This window comes from Eptesicus fuscus, chromosome 16 (genome assembly GCF_027574615.1).
Source record: "Eptesicus fuscus isolate TK198812 chromosome 16, DD_ASM_mEF_20220401, whole genome shotgun sequence".
Taxonomy (NCBI): domain Eukaryota; kingdom Metazoa; phylum Chordata; class Mammalia; order Chiroptera; family Vespertilionidae; genus Eptesicus; species Eptesicus fuscus.
The window spans coordinates 58,246,721-58,264,802 of NC_072488.1; the positions used below are offsets into that span (position 1 = coordinate 58,246,721).

Consider the following 18,082-nt stretch of genomic DNA (forward strand, 5'->3'; position numbering starts at 1 on the left):
GGATGAGGCTGGATCCCGGGTCCAGGTGAGGCCGCACGCCCCTGGGTCTGGGTGAGGCTGGATCCCGGGTCTGGGTGAGGCCGCGCCCCTGAGTCCGGGTGAGGCCACTCGGACATCCAGGCAGAAGCAAATGCCCCACCCTGTTGAAAAAACTCTCACCACACCTGAGGACAATTGCCTGGGAGCAATTCAAGTCAGAATCCTATTAGTCTGTAGACAGAGGCAGTCTCTGGAGTGGCCTCAGGGCAAGGTATTTTCAATAGGTTGTGTTCACTGTTTTCCCTCCAGGCAAGGCAGATGTCTATGTGGGAAAGATGTCCTCTGTTGTGTGAGGGAATGACTCAGCCCAGGAAACTTGGGGTGTCTGCCTTCTGAGCTCTATCCCCCTAGTCCCCAGTCCTGGGTTCTACTCTCATAGCTCCAGTCCACTTCACCCTTCCTCTGCCAGAGCACAAGGTGGGTGGCTCCACAGGGAATGTTTGTGCATTGGCCCTTTAAGAGGGTGCCCAAACTTTCAGCTGCCACTCCCTGGCAGACTGCACCCCACTGCTTTTCACAGCTAGATGTTATGTGGGTACCCTCCTCAGTTTGATGTTTCTGTTAGGGAGCCCTGCTTGGGGATTAGATCCCAGAGTTCTCAGTGGCACCCCCCCCCCAAACAGCTGAGATATATTTCTGGGACTTCAGTTGCTGTCTGTGGGTGCCTGGCCAGCCCTTTCACACCTCCACCCCTCCTACCAGTCTCTATGTGGTCTCCACCTTTAGTCCTTAGGTATCAGGGTTCTCTCCTGTGAGTTTTCCATTGGTTATTCAGGAAGCCTTTCTGTATTTCAGTTGTAATTCCAGCTTTTTCCTGGGAGCATGTCCATGCAGCATCCACCTACTCTGCCGCCATTTTTAATCTCCCATGTCTAATCTTAAGGGGACTCTTTTTAGAAAAAACAACAACAACACCTACCTATTATCCCACACTCTTAAAGACATGACTGCATCCTTGGGTCCAAATTCCTCATTTGCATTCTTGGATGGTGACCTTGGTAAATTCTTTCATCTTTCCAAGGCTTAATTTCCCCATTAATAAGATTAGCATATTATAGTCCTTATGGATTTTCTGTGAGAATTACATGAAATAACTTATGTGAAGTGTCTAAAACAGACAAAAACTTAGTAGGTGGAGTATTGTTATTATGATTAAATATTGTCATGTTTTCTTGAATACTGATTTAACAGGTCATATTTAACTTACTTATATAAAAGGATCTGGAGAAACCTTAAAGAGTCTGATTTTCAACCACGATTCTTTTAAAGAACCTTACATATTTGAACTTTTTAGTTTCTTGTAATGTTATATGCTGGACTCCAAATTTTGTTCTCAGATGCACCAAAGACTACAAAACATCCTTTGTTAATGATGGGAAAGAAACAGCTTCTTCAGAAACAAGACTTGATCATGCAAGAGTTTATAGATTTATGTCCAGATCTTTTATTTAAAAAAGAGAAAAAGCCTTTCTTTAGAGTTAGAAATGTTTCTCAAACCACTATAGAAAAACAATTATGATTCTCCACTTTTTGTTTTTATTGCTGGGTTTAAAAGGATGACTCTCTACAATGCCAACACCAGGAGGATATTATTTCACAAATAAGAGCCCAGCATGACATTTATGAGAAAGCCGGGGTCCTCCTGTGCAAAGCTAATTGGTGCTTAGCCAATGGGCTCCGGGCATTACTGGGCTTATCAGACACAGAAAAGAGGGTTGCCTGTACCTGCGGAACTTCAGAAAATGCTCACGTCTTGTCCTAGCAGGACACATCTGTGGCCATCAAAGAGCAACCAGAGTTTAAAGATGAAGTATCTTCCCCAATTCCCTTCCATCTTGGCCATCTATTGCTTCTGCCTGCTACAGCATCCCTCCTCAGGTAAGGGGACCCCTTCATCAGACCCTAGCTGGCCTGAGCTCTAAGGAAGACTGAGATGCCCCTTGATCCTTCTGGAGGGAGGCAAACTTTATTCCCCCACTTGCCCCTATTTCCACCCTTTCAATTTCTGGCTTCTCGTTTGTCTCTAGTCTTTAAGAGAGGGTCGACAGAGCTAGATATCACAGCCTTTTACTAAAGCAGGCAACTTTCCCTCGTTGAATGGTCTCACACAGCTCCTGCCGCTGTCCTGAGGATGTGCCTGCTGAAACTGCGAGAGAAAGGACTTGGGGAAATCCCAACTTCTTAGGAAGAGAACTAGAGACTGTAGAATTGAGATTACAGACTGGAGATTAGGGGCATTTGGAGAGGGGTAGGGTAGGAGTGCGCACAGGAAAAGGGAATCTTTTCATAGCCTTGTGGGCTCCCAAGAGGCAGGATCCCTGAAACCCCAGCGGAGGTCCCACTGCTTCCAGGTTGAGGCGTTGTCCGAGGTGCTGACTGGAGTCGCTTCATTAACTGCCTAGAACCAATGGTTTGTAGGGAACCAGTGCGTTTGTATGGGGTCAGTAGTCTGAATCCATTACCCATCTCAGGTAATTCTCCGTATGACGCAGGGAAGGATGTGGTGGCAGAACAGCTGGGCTGTAAACACGAACTGTTTAGAATTTTGATTTAGGGGAGTAGAAATCTTTGAAAATATATTTAAACAGAAAATATATTTCAAACAGTATATGTGTTTTTTAACTGTGTCATATAATCACAACACCTAAGTATTTCAAGGAACTGTGAAAGTCACTTGATTAGCCTCTCATGGAGAACAAGGATTTCCTCTGTGATTTTCCTGTGTGATAACTTTCAGTAAAACCCAGTGCACTACCAGCCTGAGATAGCCAGTAGCTGCCTCCTTTGGGCTCCAATAGAATCTTGTTTCTATTACACTTCTGTACATTTATTGTCTTTTATATATCTGTATATATTTATAGCCACCTCCCTCATTTTTCTATTTGACTTCATGTTCCCTGAGGATATGGTCTTTGTGGTTGTATTGATAACACAGAACCTATTAATAACTCTTTATAGGACTGGTTTGAATTAATTTGCATTTTTGAATGGCACCAACCATCAAGAACTTCTTTACACTAAACTGAAATCTGATCACATGTAACTTCTAACCATTAGCCCTAGCTCTTTCCTTTGGGGATGTACAGAATAAGTCCAATAACTCTCAGGATAGTTCTCAATATATTTGGAGGTAATTAACATATGCTTCCTAATTTTTCTCTTTGTCAAAGAAAACTATGTTTGGCTCCTTTTATTCTACCACACATCTTACTATTTCAAGTAGGACTATTACCTTTCAAAATTTGGACACTATTATTTGAATATTTCAAGATTTGGACACTATTATTTGAAAACTAAGGTTGCCTTAGTTTTTAGCTTTTTCTTGACTCATAGAAAGATTTCAGGGAGCAAAATATCAATTTTCATTTTAAAATATATAGTCTACTCTTGGGCCAGATATTTCTTTTCTCACATTTAAAAATCTAAGTTCAGAGTTTTGTATTTATCCCACTTAATTTCATCTGGTTAGTTTTGACCTATTTAGTTGATTCTTCCAATTGCAGTATTAGCTATTTCTCCAAGTGTTGTATCACGTGAAAATGAGATGAAGACTTCATTTAGGTCAGATACAAGTTGCCTGGCACAGGGTCCATCTGCATGTTGGAAGCAACCTTTCCCACAACCCTACCCCTGAAGAGTCTAATGAAGCACAGAGCCAGGCATCCATATTTCTTAAATGTTCCAAGAGTGATTTTGATGCACATACTTGACACCATTTCCTGGTATTTCATCTTCATAAATTCCATCAAAATATAAATTAAGTTGTTGCCTAGGCATTTTTGCCCTTTTTCCTGACTTGATAATTCTTGTACTGTTAACTCCTGATAAATAGAAAATCAAGTTATTTCAATTAATTTTGGTGCAAATCCCATGTTTGCTAGTGGTAGGTAAAGTGTGTTTTTTGTGTGTTTTTTTTTTTTGTCAATCCTTTTTAACAGCATTGCATTTATAGAATCTCTGTATGTTTTTCATGGGAAAGATTTAAAAGTTAATGCTATGACTTCTTTTCTCCTAATTGATATTTTTATGATTTCTCACAATAGGATATACTCAACCTTTAGATGATTCTCCAGATGGCGTGGATATTGTGCAGCTGGAGGTACACTGTTGTTCAGTAACGTGAGGTTTTTATTTAGTCTTGGCCTTGAAAATATCATGTGGGTAATGTTCACTTAAAACTACTTTAAGAACAGATACTTGGCTGCAGCAGGACTCACTATTGTCATTTTCATGGCCTCATTTAAGGCATCTGGAGAATTTTGTTGAAATGTATTACCACTGTGTGAGAAGATAATACAAGGCTCATAAATGGGACAATTTTAGAATTATATGTGTTGTAATAGAATGCTATGGACTAATGAATTTATACTTAACTTTTCCTCATTTTTTAGCGACTGGCATATTGGGCAACTCTTTCTAGTCAACCTAAGGTAAAAAAAAAAGCCATCCTATTATGATAAATTTTAGTTATAACATGTTTATGCCATAATTGATATCTGTAATAATTGCTCTATTTTGCTACCTACAGGAGAATTTTATGTGTGTTTGTGTAAGAATATAGTTTTAGGAAATAACAACTGAATCTCTTAAATAATTTACTGTAAGATATTTGTAGTTCATCTGCATTCTTATAATTACCATAATCACATATGCATATCTAATTAAATTAATTGAATATGTTATGTTATAGCATAACATGAATTACAAATTGATATATTGTGATTTGACAGTTCTCCAAAACAATGGATTTCATGTGAAGGACCTAGGAATAACTATAGTAGCCACAACAGAAATATTTCAGTGGGTACAAAGTAAATGTTGATTTATTCTAAAGTGCAAGAGAGTGGTATCAAGGAAGAGTCCATGATTCTTAGCATAGACTATATGTTTTTACTTTGAGCAACATCTCTTCCTCCTTTACCTCTCCTAACTCACAGTAGCCCATGCTCCAGCCACAGTGAACTTCTTACTCTTTCCCACAGGCACCAGGCCCTTATGTCTTTTCTTTAGGCAAAATGCCTTTGCCTCCTTTGCCGGCTGTGGTTAATATCCCAGACTCTAAAGCCAAAGTACCTGGGCTCAAAACCCACATCTATTTAACCTTAGTAGGTATCTTAATTGCTCTGTGTCTCAGTTTCACCATCTTTAATATGGGAATAATAGCTGTAATAGCCTCACAATATTATGTAAGTAATGTTCACTTAAATTGTTTTAATATTTGTGAAGTAATTTCAACAGTGTCTACAAGATAGAAAGTGACAGCACTTAAGTGCTAGCTGTTATCATTGTTTCTTTTTTTCATTTATCTTTATTGTTGAAAGTATTACAGATGTCCCCTTTTCCCCATATTGATTCTTATTCCCCCCCATTGATTCTTGATTAAATGAATTTCCATTCTTCAAGACTTAAACATCACGTTCTCTCTTAAACTTTGTAAGTATATCGTGCCCATCTCTTCTCATTTTCAGTTTACCATTATGCATATGTTTGAAGACAATTGTCATCTCTCATCTTTAGAACTAATCATTACAACCTTGATACCCAGAGCAAAAATCCAGGGTAAGAGAGTTCTCCATCTCCTTGCCGCTGCCTTCTCATTCACACCAAAAGGACTTCCTTATCCCTCAGACCAAGGCTGTGGGGGTGCCCCTTCAAAAGCACAGGAAGTACAAGTGTGGCTGTCACATATACTACCTTCAGTACTAAATTGGGTTGTGTGATTCCCCAGTTGCAAAGGTCCACTTGGATGAATTTCCTTCCATTGTCTGCATTTTCCCATAGCTGATTCTGTTCATTGTTTCCAATTGCAAAAGAGCAAGGCATTGCTCAGTGAACACAGCTACCAATATTTTACTAGAGAAAGTTATTAATAGAGAGACTGCGGCTCTTCTTCCTTGAAGTGTAACTTTCAATGTGTCACTTCCTCTCCTGGGCTTTGGTTTCCTCTCCCACCCAGTGTCTGCATGACTTGCGTGGCTCTAAGTCCCCTTCCAGTGCTGGTCTCCAGGAGAGTCCCGGTCTGTGTCTCTAGGGACCTTTCATAACAAGGCCACTCAAAAAGCATTACAACCTGCGAACTGCAGCACTCTTGGTGTTTTGTGCTTCTGGTCACTATGTGGGATCAGAAGAATTTAGTTGGGAAAGAGGGCAACAGATTCTTATGAACACAGCCCTACTATTCATATATTTGAAAAAGGTCCTTATTGAAAGCATGCCATGTGCCAGGGGCTAAGGATATACAGTAGTGATCAACATAGACAAAACTACCTGTTCGCATGGAACTTACATTGTAGTTAGGGAAATAAATAATTTAGATGAGTACATTTAAACTTTTTTTTCTTTTTAGAGTAAAAAATAAAAGGAAGGTGCATATAAAATGTTGAGAGTGGTGTTTAGTAACTGAAAAAACATCGTTGTATTTCTTTTTGTTTTGTTTTTGTTTTGTTTTTTGTCTGAAAGGTAATGGTAAAAAGTTGATAAACTTGGTACCAAAAAACCACACAATTATTAACCCAGTACATTTTCAAAACACACACACACACACACACACACACACACACACACACAGCAAACAGATGCTGACAAGGAGACCAAAAACTATAAAATAGTAAATGGTAAATTTTAGAATTTATAATAAGAAAATAGAGGAACTCGCCACAGAACCTCTGCTATTAATGATGTTGGAATTATATGGGGTGGGCAAAGTAGGTTTACAGTTGGAAGTACACGAAACACAGAATCTATTCTTATATTTTGATTAATTGTATTATTTTCCATATGAACAACTGCAAACCTACTTTGCCCACCCCCTGTAGTGTGTGTCTGTGCCCATATGTGCATGTATGTACATGACAGAGAGAGAGAGAATGCGTAGATATTGGCTGCTGCAGAAACTCTCCACAAAGCTTACAGGGAGGTGTAATCATATTCAGAGCAACAAAATTAGAAGTGTTATTAAAAACTTTTTATTTCTGTGTTAATGGAGTTTAAGCTGATTCGATCATGTTTAAATGTGAATGAGATATGAATGATCAATAGCAGCCAAATCAACATATTTAAAAGTGCATTCACAGTAATCATCTCTAGCAATTTTATAAAATACAGACATTGAATCCTGTGCTATCATTTTGTGAGAGCCCTCTTCACAGCATCCTTGGGTGGAATATGCTGCCCACACACCTTTTTCCAGGTTGTCATCTGTGCAAACAAGGGCAGGTGGTGCTCTAACAAGGACTTAGAAAGGAAAAGCTATGCTTTGTGCAAGAACAGTGAAGATTCATGTGGAATGTTTTAGGAAAAAAAGTTTGGTCAATTGGAACCAACCATTTAAAAAGCTGAATTCTAGGATATACCCAGCAGCAAATTGAAAATTGGAATCATTATTTTGTTCCAATTCTGTATCAGATGGTTATCTGGGAATAGATTCTGGTATCTCTTCTATACATCATAGAGTATGATTTCCCCTGAAGCTTGAAAAGGTAAAATGAGATTAAGTTTTAAGATAATGGTGTATTGCTGCCAACTTAGTTTTTCATAAGATCCTGCATCACTATAATCTTATTCAGTTTGTGTAATGAATTTCTTTTTAGCTTGGTAATTTATTTCATAATATTAAGGTAATATATATATCTCATGGTGTAACTTATCCCGAAAACTTTGTCAGTTACCTGCCACAGGAAAATTCCATGTAACTTACCCTCACAATTCTCTTTCCAGGATAATCGAGACATATACAAAAGGGTGAGTACCGCTCAGCCCACTAGCAAGGGCATGCAACTTCTACTTTGTAGCAAGTGACACAATACTAAAATGAACCTTTTTTTTTCTTATTCAGTTTCTATTTGACTACTCCAGAACTCGGGAGCCAACACAGCCAGTTAACACTGGGGTCGGTATTGTATTGTAATCGTCTTTGTAAAAGTCCCTCCCCTCTGCATGCCTTTATTCCTTCCTAATTAATACGTGCTGATCAGCAAGTCTGAGACACTCTCTGTGTAACAGCTTCCCAGATGCCTTTCCCAGGCCTGTAGGGACTACACGTCTCCTTCCCTAGGTTGGAGTGCGAGGAGGCTGACAGATCTAGAAAGAGAGAGAATAAATTATAGAAAAGGAAACATAAGTAAGAAATCACTTTTCATTATGCACTTAAACAGATGTACAAGAAGAACCTGACAAACGGAACTCTATTTATATTGTTCCATATTACCTTCTGTTCTTAAAATTATGAAAAGTGTTTTGTGACGTGTAAAGCACCATACCCCCCAATAGTGATCCATGGATGTTCTTTTTTCGTAACTGTCACAATGTGTGGGTGCTGTTCAAATAATAAACATCACCTCTAACTTTATTAGCATAAACTTGAGTTACCCTCGGGTACAGGTTGTGTAAGTGAATTTCTGCAGGGTATGATTTGAGAATTATTAGAATCATAGAATAAATTTAACTCAGGTGCCCTGTCACAACAACTGAAATTTGACCATTAGAAAGTCACTTATTTATGTAATCAAGGCTTTCCAAGTCTTCAAGAAGACCCTTAAAAAACCCAGCAAAGTACTTTTTCCCCCTAAGAGGCAAAGATTCACGAGTAGTACAGGTTTGGGAATGGGAATCAAGGAATGATGGGGATTTTCTCAAGAAAAGCCATGGGCACTGCGAGTGGGGGGGAGGGGGAGTGCAATAAACATGGTCTGTGACACAAATTATACTTTACTCTGAGTCACCCTTCTCAGGAGGATTCAGAAAGACTAGGTAAGACACAGGTCTGTGTCTGAGTGCCGGTGGGGAGTCACAGACAAGAAGTCTGGGAAAATAAATGCATCGGAGAGAGAGGGTCAGGGTGCTGCCTTCCCAGTTGGTCCCTTAGATCAGGAGAGCACACCTGGAGGGCAGAAGGACCTGCGTGGAGATGCTTCTTTGGAACAATGCACTCCACACCAGAAGCTCGGAAAACGTGGGGCCAATGCAGATAAAAGTCTGGTTTATCCTAAGGGAATATTTTTAAGTGATGTGTTGGAATTGAAACCTGCTATCCAAGCAGGCGCGTCTTTATTGAAAACATAAAATTTCAAGCTCAGGCTCGGAAATGATATTACTCTGAAAATTAAACCCATTTGTAATGGAGTGAGTGGAAAGGATGCGAATAACGCTGGGCTCTGGCCCCGCTGCCTGGAGCCTCACAGCGCCCATCTGTTGCAGTTTCCTCCGGTGCGCCCTTTAATGCGGCTGGCCGCCAAGCTCGCCAATGGAAAGATGAAGAGATTTCTACAGCGCGTATGTGCCTTTTTCTTCCGCCTTATTTCATGCCGGTAAAGGTACATTTAACCAGGGTATATGCGTGTCTTCGCCTTGGAACAGGCTTGCATTCTCTCCTTAAATCTATGTCTCCATGCGGGAGGGAGCTCTGGCCCATTGACCTTACACAAGTTACTTAACCTCCCCCAGCCACAGTCGCCTCCACTGAAACCGTCCACTGGCCCCTCATGGCTCCGTCCTCTCCGCTGCTGACCTTCATCCACATTTTTGTTGTTGCTGTTAATCCTCACCGGAGGATATTTTTTCCATTGATTTTTAGAGAGAGTGGAAGGGAGGGGGAGAGACAGAGAGAAACATTCACGCAAGAGAGACACATTGATTGGTTGCCTCCCCCACGAGCCCGCCATCAGGGCCACAGATGGAGCCTGCAACCGAGGTATGTGCCCTTGATTGGAATCGAACAGGGTCCTTCAGTCGGCCAGCCTGCACTCTGTCCGCTGAGCCAAACTGGCCAGGGCTTCATCCACATTTTTGTTTTGTTTTGTTTTAGCTTTTGTGTTGTCTGCCACCTTTCCTGTCCCTTCCTCTTCCTCTTGACATGAACATTTGCCTTGGTGGCCCTCTGCCTCCCATTGCCCCACCCGCCCTTTTGTTCATACCTCAGAGCTTTGTTTTTGTTTTCTTAGGGGAAAAAAATAAGTTTAGAAATTGCCAGTTTCAGTAATAGCCGAACCTCAAAATCTTCATCAAGGTTTGTTGCATGGTAGCAAAAAGAAAACTTCTTTTGAACATTGTGACCCCAAGTCAGGTGACCAATGCATCTCAGGGTGCCCAGGACTTTCCTGGTTTTATCTCTGAAAATCCCAAGACCCTCAGGAAACTGCTCAGTTCCTGAGAAATCTGTTGGTCACCCCAAGCACAGGGAGCAGTTTTTCTGATCTGACCACAGCTCTCCAGGCTGGGTCTTGCCTCCAGTGGTCTGCCAGATTCACAGGCAAAGATAAGCTGAAGAAGCTGAAATGCCTTATCTGGGATATGTGTCTAAACCAGGGGTCAATTTCAAGTTGAGGCTGTTGAGAAGAGCAAGCTAATATAACATTGTCCAGGACACAAAGGGTAACTCAATCAAGAAAGCATGCTTGCTTTCCTGAACGGGAAATTGAAATTGGCCACATAGCTGTGCCCTTAAACAGGGAGGTGCAGAATCCCAGCAGAATAACAGCTAGCCTCACGGATGTGGTTCCTGTGAAATTAACCTGTGTCTTTTCCTTCACAGGATCCGGGGGCTGTGGCACTTGACTTTACCAAGAAGGTATGTGAGCCTTGTGGAGAACACAACCTCCCAAGAAAGATCTGCGAGAGGACAGGGAAGTACTTGGAGTTGGGCTACCTTGACAATCCTCTGGCTGTGAATAGCTCATCTCCAGTCTTGTGGATGCGTCACCTGGGGCCATCTGTCCTGGAATTGGCTTTCTCTGGCTCAGGGCCCTCATGCCAGTTGTACCAACTTGGGGAGGTACTGCAAGTGGCACAGACCCTATATACCTGTGCTTCTCCACGTTGACAGTGCATTAAAGATATCTGGGGACTTTGTCAAAGTCTGGAGATTGGTAGGGGCCTGTGAATGTGCATTTCTAACAAGTTGTCAGGTGTTATTGATGCTTTGGGACTGGGGACCACACTTTGAAAACTGCTGTCTTAGACATCATTGAGAGGCCTTGGGCACAACATGGTTGCATAATGGTTTGTGTTTTTATTTTGTAGGATCACGCTGCTACCCGGGGACGACCATTTTTTCTTTTCAGGGTACAACATGTTTTTCTGTTTTTAACCCTGATTCCCTCCTGCTGAATGAGCAGAGCAGGCCCCACGATGAACTGGTGAACAATTGTGGGGACTCTGTAACTCTTTAGTTAGGGGGTGACCCTCAAAGTTTTCTCCTACAAAGTCAGCACTTGTAAAGGAAAGGGTCCACCAGGACACAGGCTGAGAGCACCAGGGCTCTGGGAGCACAGGGGTGGGAAGTGGGAGTTCTAGTGATGGACAGACACGAGGGCCAACCAGAGTCTGAGTTTGTGTTTCTGACCATGAAGGTCTGGATACCCGGCTCTAAAACACACTGGCAAGAGGAGTCTAGTGCCATCCTCTCCTCCTTCCCAGGGGACTTGAGCTTCTTGCAAAGATCATGGAGCCAGAGAGTTATCTCTTGGTATTTGACCTGCCAATCACCTGCTTTGTTTCAACCCCTAAATACTCAAATGTTTGCATCAGAAAAATGTGCAAATCAGCCAGACTTGTACCCCTCAAACTGCATTCTGTGGGTCATTGGTGCTAAGACCTGCTATGCAAAGATCAAATCAGATTAGAAAACACTGCACCCAACATTCCTGGAGGTTTACAATGCACACTAATGTGTCTGGCAGAAAACAACCTGTTTAACTTGACTTTATCATATGTTGTTTCCCAAACTGTTTTGGCTATGGAAACGCTTCTCAACCCTCATGCCACCCCACGTACACCCTTTTAATCTGCATGACCTGTTAGTACTTGTTCTCTGGAAACAGTGGGTCTCCATGATGTCTTTAGGGTGAGAAGTCCTGTGACAAATAGGTTGAGGACTGTCCTGCCACATAAACAGAGGCTAAGGGGTGGAGTGAAGGAGGGGGGACAGTGTCTGGGCTAGAGTGGTGGAGTGCAGACGGTTTCTAAGCAGGTAGGGTCTTGGAGCTCTGCCATAGAGGACCTACAGACTGAGACAGGGCTGAGGCTCACCCAGTGAGCCCCCAGGAGGCTGCTGACACCTTAGTTAGGAGAACAAGGCCTTAGGGCTCATGAAGAAAGAATCTGAAACCAAGAAACAGGTTCCGGGCCGTTTTGTTCCAATGTTTCTAAGTTGCTCCTTTTTTTTTTTTTTTTCCAGCCAAGGAATGGAAGAAACACTGAACACCCAGTAGGATAGACCAAGGTCAGCCCATTACAGCTTTTTACCTCCAAGGAAATGTTATGAGTCTGACAGGGGGTAGTGAGAGGCAGCCAGAGGGGTGATAGTTCAAAGAAAGGAGAGCCACATGGAACTCTTGAGGACCTTCTGCCCCATCCCTTTTCCCGCTCTCAGCACCACAGAGCCCCCATTCCAGCCGGCCCTGGGCAAACACTGCAGCCTTCACTTCATGCTGGCTCTTTGCAAGGGAGCTGTCTTCGGCTGCCTATGAAGGGCTGGAAGCTCCACTTGGCCCATCCGGTTCTCTGTGAATTCTCACCCGGCTCTTCTAATGAGGAAAAAAAACTACCCTGGGATGCTTGGCGCAGGGTATAAGCTCCCTATAGTGGGAACATTCCAGAGTACAGACAGACAAGGCCATTCCTTCCATTCAATGATGCTCAGAGACCAGAGTTTCAATCTGGGGAGATTCCTGGTCTTCGGCCTGTGGAAGCAGACTGCCCTGTACAAGGGCGGTTCTAGGTCTCCTCTGCCTCATGATGATGTGGTCCCAGGGACGTGAGGCCACTGTCCTGCGGAGGCAATGCATCTTCCCACCTGGAACCTGATCCTGACCTGCTGGCGGTGGTCAGGGCCCCGGAAGGCCCAGGTGCCTGAGAAAGCTGCCCAGGTGCTGGGTAACAGAGCTGCCCAGGTGAAAAGGGGAAGGTGTTCCCTAGGGTCACAGCACTCACACAAGTTTAGGGGTCTAATTAGGTACAGCAAACACAGACCTTATAAGTATCGACTATGGGCATTTAGGACATGTCAAATTGAGGTGTACTTTTAAAATATGCTATATAATAACACGCCCATGGTCTCATCTCAATTCTGAGAATGAATTCATCTGAGTTGTATGTTTTCTTTCTTTTTTCTTTTTTCCAGAGTTCAGTGGCAAAGGGAAGCTGGATCAGATTAGGCAACCCAGCAATTATTTTGAGCAAATGTCAAATTTCTTCTTATGAACAATATGTAAAGATAATTCTCTTGCTCTATATTCACTGAAATATTCAGTTGTATAAATAATAAAGTAACATTGACACATTTTCATTTCTTATTGGAAAACCTTGGGGGAAGGATCAGTGTATATTTAAGCTAATGGGATTTTTCTCTTTTTAAAGTACTTTTTGGGGTATCATTTTAGCATGCCCCAACTATCTTGTTATTATTGAGAACTGAGCACACAAGCTTGAGAGAGATGGTATTTGACCTGCCAATCACCCGCTTTGTTTCAAAAATCCTTACTCCACTGCTTTAAAATCCTTACTCCACTTTGTAGCTGGGGTACCTTGGGCAGGTCACTTCCTACCCTTGTGCCTCAGGCTCTGGTAAAATGGGGTTGGTAATAATAGCTCCTACACATAGTTTGTGTGATGATTGAAGAGCTGGTCCATGTAAAGGGCTTGCAGTGCACTGCTGAATTGGAAGGCACAGGTGCAGGACAAGGAGGCTGGACCCAATGGGCAAGTAGAGTAACAGCCCGAGGATGGGCTCCGGATCCACCATGGAGGTTGCTGCAGGGGCTCCTAGAGGCCACATTTCCAAAGAGTGACACACTTGCCAAAGGTCAATCCATTCAGCTCTCACATGGTCCACTGCAAGTGCTCCTAGTTTAGTTCAGAGTCCAAGTTCCTTTCTACATTGTAGTCTCTGCCCAGGATGGGCTCAATGAGCCTCCCCACCCTCTCTAGACACTGATTGGATGGGGAAAGAGAAGATGCTGTCAGGAGCGAGGATTTTATGGGCCAGGCCTTTCCTTTTAGTATAATTCAGTCATATGACCATGTCTGACAGGAAAGGAGGCTGGAAATGTCACCTTGCTGTGTGGCCTGGAAGAAGAGAGGCAGATTTGGTGAATAAGCTGGTCAGTCTCTACTGTAGTATAAGTATTATCCTTAGAGTGCAAGAAAACTGACACTCAAAGAAATCAAATACTTGCCCAAGGTCTTTCACTAAATGTCAGGGTCACAATTCAAACCTCCGGCGCAACTGACCCCAGTATCTGTGGCTCTTCACCAGCACAAGCTGTCTCCCAGGGACAGTTAGCTTTTGGCTGGGGGCAGCAGTGGAATGGGATAAGGGTACACTGTTGAACTGTACATGAAATCAAAGCTACAAGCCCTGCTGCCTGAGCCTTGACTTGTTAGGTAGAGATGATGTACCCAGTGCCAGGTCAGAGGGAAGTAAGAGTTCACCCCAACCAAGCAATGCAGGGCAGTGCCTGATCGGGGGCTGAAGAGGCATCTGGATAAATTGGGGGAAGTTAAGCAGGGACCCTTCCCCTCCTCTGCTTGGATTCCAGGTTCTTTTCCAATTCAACATGTTTAGACACTCCGGTTTTCTTAGTCTTTATGAGGGTATTTACTAGTATCTTGTGTATCTCACTACCTGAAAGAACAAATATGCCTGGACCAAACAAACCCCTTTGAAGAGCTGGAAAATTCCACTTTGGACAATTTTATTTTTTGCTCAATTCTCTGATCTCTTTGCTGACTCCTGGTATTTCAGCTTAATATTAAACCATCAATTTGCTTCAAGAGAATAAGTCACAATCAATAGAAACCCTGAAGGAACAGGCAGTAGGACTTACTTTATTTATACACTTCGTCTAGACCTTGGTGAAATGGATGTAGGGAATTGCTGTAATAAAGCAGAGCCCAGGAGAAGAAACATTCACTGCATAGAAGCTGTAAGAATGCTGGGCACTGGGCAGCTGAGCAGTAGACCATGTGGCTACAGACTTGCTGGAGGCTAAAGCAAACAGCAGTTAGCATAAAAATAAAAAAATTAAAAAATTAAAAAAAACATTGGAAGGCCAAAGGACTTTGGTATTCAGCAGGGCTGAAAATCATCATAAAATTGCCCTGTTGTGGGCTCAGTGGCTCAAGACAATTTCCTAACCTGATAATCCTTACATTGTTTACCAAACTTTACCTTTGATATGCCTGTATGCATTGCTAAAGGGAAAATGTGTATTCAAGTAAATAAAAAGCAAACCAGGCCAAAGATGGGTGTGCCTCTTTAAGAAAGAGGCTCCACCTGGCCCCTAATGCCTTCTAAATTCATATTTCTTGTATAGCATTTTCATTTGTGCATCGGCCTCTCCTTCAGATCCTGAACCTAGCCGTGAAGGTCATGGCACAGACTCAGAAGAAAATGTGGCCAAGGGAAGAGCTACCATTTATCACTATTCCCTGTGAAAAACTCACCATGACCTCAACTAGGTAAAGAAGAGCCAGGAGCATTTGTGGGAAGAAAAGCCACAGGAGAGTAATTTTATCCTTGATTGTCACTTAAGCAATGGACAGCATTGCAAAATGCATCTTTTTATCAGGGGATAAGGTCCCTTCCCACTCAGCAAGAAAACAGAGACATTTGGTAATGGGACTTGTATTACTTGGAGTCTCGATGTGAATGACCCAGGCCAGTAGAGCACCTCTATTCTTTGAGCTGTTCAGAAGGAAAGGACCTTGAAAATAATTGCTTCACTATACCCCACATTATTAAATCTGGGTTGCCCCCAATCTGTGCTCCAGCATAATGTTTTAAGTCCTGGGCCTGGAAATGGCAAACACCGCTTCCCTCCCTTGGGGAGAAATCAACCACAAGACCACACTTGGGCTGTAGTTCATAGTTCATACTTGGGGGTCCTGTCTTACCACAGTCTGCTGCATTAGATTTAGAAGAAGAGGGGAAGAGTTCTTTGAGGGCAACCACGACTAACAGAATCCAATGGAGGGCAACCACGACTAACAGAATCCAATGGAGGGCAACCATGACTAACAGAACTCATATTCCAGTGGTTCTCAAACTTTAATGTGCTTCAGAAACATCTGTAGGACTTGCTGAAACCCAGGTTGCAGTTCTCTGTCCCTAGAGATTCTGATTCAATAGGTCTGGAGTAGGCGCCCAAGAATTCATAATGTTAGCAAGTTCTCAGGTGATACAGATGATGCTGATGCAAGGACCATATTTTGAGAACCACTTCTCTAACTCAGCTCTTCCTCATTGCTTCCACCTTCCATACTTTTACCCTTTTTGTTTCTCCTGCTTGAAATGCCTTCCCTGCTCTCCATGTAACTGGTTGTTTGTCTTAATTTCAGTTATCCAACCTTGCTTGGCTATTGTATTAGTTTATCTGTTGGTATGTAACAAATTACCCCAGGTAGGACCTCCAGAATGGTAGCATGAGGTGTTCAGAGAAACCATTAAACTGGTGAAGATTAATAAAGACAACCATTCAAAATCTTTAGAGATTAATCAAAAGATTTAAACAGGTTGAGAAACATCAATTCAACAAAATCTATGGAAACTTAGTTGGAACAGTGGAAGCTAAGGACTGCATCCTCTGCCTTGTTGAAGAACTAACTGTTCCAGTGAGCTCAGCAACCATCTATACTAATAAAAGAGTAATATGCTAATTAGACCAGGAGACCTTCTGGAGACCTTCCGGACAAAGCCATGGTCGCAGGGCTGAGGCAGAGGCACTTAGAGGCGATCAGGCCATAGGGGGAGGGGAGGCAGTTGGGGGTGAGCAGGCCAGCGGGGGGGGGGGAGGGGCAGTTGGGGGCAAGTAGGCTGGTGGGGTGGGGCAGTTGAGGGCAAGCAGGCCAGTGAGGGGGGCAGTTGGGGATGAGCAGGCCGGCAGGGGGGGGAAGTTGGGGGCAATCAGTCTGGCAGGGGCGGGCAGTTAGGGGTTATCAGGCCAGAAGTGGAGGGGAGGGTAGTTGGGGTTGATCAGGCCGGCAGGCAGAGTGGTTAGGGGCAATCAGGCAGGCAGGCAGGCAGATGAGCGGTTAAGAGCCAGCAGTCCCGGATTGTGAGAGGGATCCCAGGTTGGAGAGGGTGCAGGCTGGGCTGAGGGACACTACCCCCCCACCACCAATGCACGAATTTTGTGCACCAGGCCACTAGTTGAAGAATAAAACCTCCCTTTCCACCATAGCTCTGTAGAGAAGCCCTCATGGGCTCAACAGATGAATGACAGCTTCTATCTTCCCCAGCTTCCTAGGGATGAAGATGGCAACCAGTGAATTTCAGATCTCATCCTCTTTGGATCTGTGCCACAGAAGATCCATACTGGGGACATACTTAGGAGTGGCCGCACCTGGTATGGGACCACTTTCCAGCACCACTCCCACCCCTACCTTGCCTCACCACCAGCACACATACAGCTCCTGGTCAATAAAGAGAATCCAGGTGGGGTAGTCAGTCAAGAGTGAATTCCTCACCCCTCCCTCCAGCTCCGGCATCAGAGCCTCCATGGCTTAGGTTCTGCCCAGAGGGAGGAGGGCAGAGAAAATCTCAAAGACGGGCAACACCAGCCCAAGTGTCCAAGGAGGGATATTGATTCTTTAACTCAAATTCGTTGGACTTTTGTAGGCGGAAGCCTGGGGCCTAGCACCTGCACTTTACAATTCAGACTCTGCCGATTTTTACTCAGTGCCTCCAGTGTGCCCATATAAGGCTAAACATTGGTGCAAATATGGATTGACTTTCTGGTTTTGTCTGTTGTGATCACTGCTGAATTCGTAGAGCCTAAAATAGTACCTGGTACAAAGCAGGCTCTCAATAAATGTCTTATAAATGAATTGCCTTATCCGACGCTGAAATGATAGGTTTAACTCCAGGTGAGCCTGTATCATTTTTTTATTATAACACTGCATCACTGAAACATTTCTATTTCTGACTTCTAGGGCTTAGTTTAGACTTCTTTTGCACATTTAGGTCTAGAGCTGGTGTCTCCTCCACCCAGCCCACAGCTCCAAGGCCGAAGAACAGCCCTAATAAGGTATCGCTCAGGGTTGGCTG

General features: G+C 43.3%; 1 protein-coding gene across 2 annotated transcripts; it reads left to right on the forward strand.

Moving 5' to 3' along the window:
- Positions 1 to 1,658: 1,658 nt before the first annotated feature.
- On the forward strand, positions 1,659 to 12,344 carry NMS (neuromedin S). Of its 2 annotated transcripts, none has more exons than XM_054728061.1 (9): positions 1,659 to 1,917; positions 4,083 to 4,138; positions 4,431 to 4,469; positions 7,756 to 7,779; positions 7,874 to 7,927; positions 9,235 to 9,309; positions 10,568 to 10,656; positions 11,054 to 11,097; positions 12,212 to 12,344. In XM_054728061.1, exons 1-9 carry the CDS (start codon positions 1,710 to 1,712, stop codon positions 12,232 to 12,234), a joined length of 612 nt encoding a protein of 203 aa, XP_054584036.1. In that variant the 5' UTR covers positions 1,659 to 1,709; the 3' UTR covers positions 12,235 to 12,344. The 2 variants fall into 2 exon arrangements, with proteins under 2 accessions (XP_054584036.1, XP_008158807.2); XM_008160585.3 differs by having other exon boundaries at positions 10,568 to 10,603; positions 11,056 to 11,097.
- The last annotated feature ends 5,738 nt before the right edge of the window (positions 12,345 to 18,082 follow it).

Coding starts and splice junctions, on each gene's coding strand:
- NMS (XM_054728061.1), top strand. CDS start 1,710: ATGGGCTCCGGGCATTACTGGGCTTATCAGACACAGAAAAGAGGGTTG. Junction 7,780..7,873: donor ATCGAGACATATACAAAAGG/GTGAGTACCGCT, acceptor TTTCTTATTCAG/TTTCTATTTGACTACTCCAG. Junction 10,657..11,053: donor AGAAAGATCTGCGAGAGGAC/AGGGAAGTACTT, acceptor TTTTTATTTTGT/AGGATCACGCTGCTACCCGG.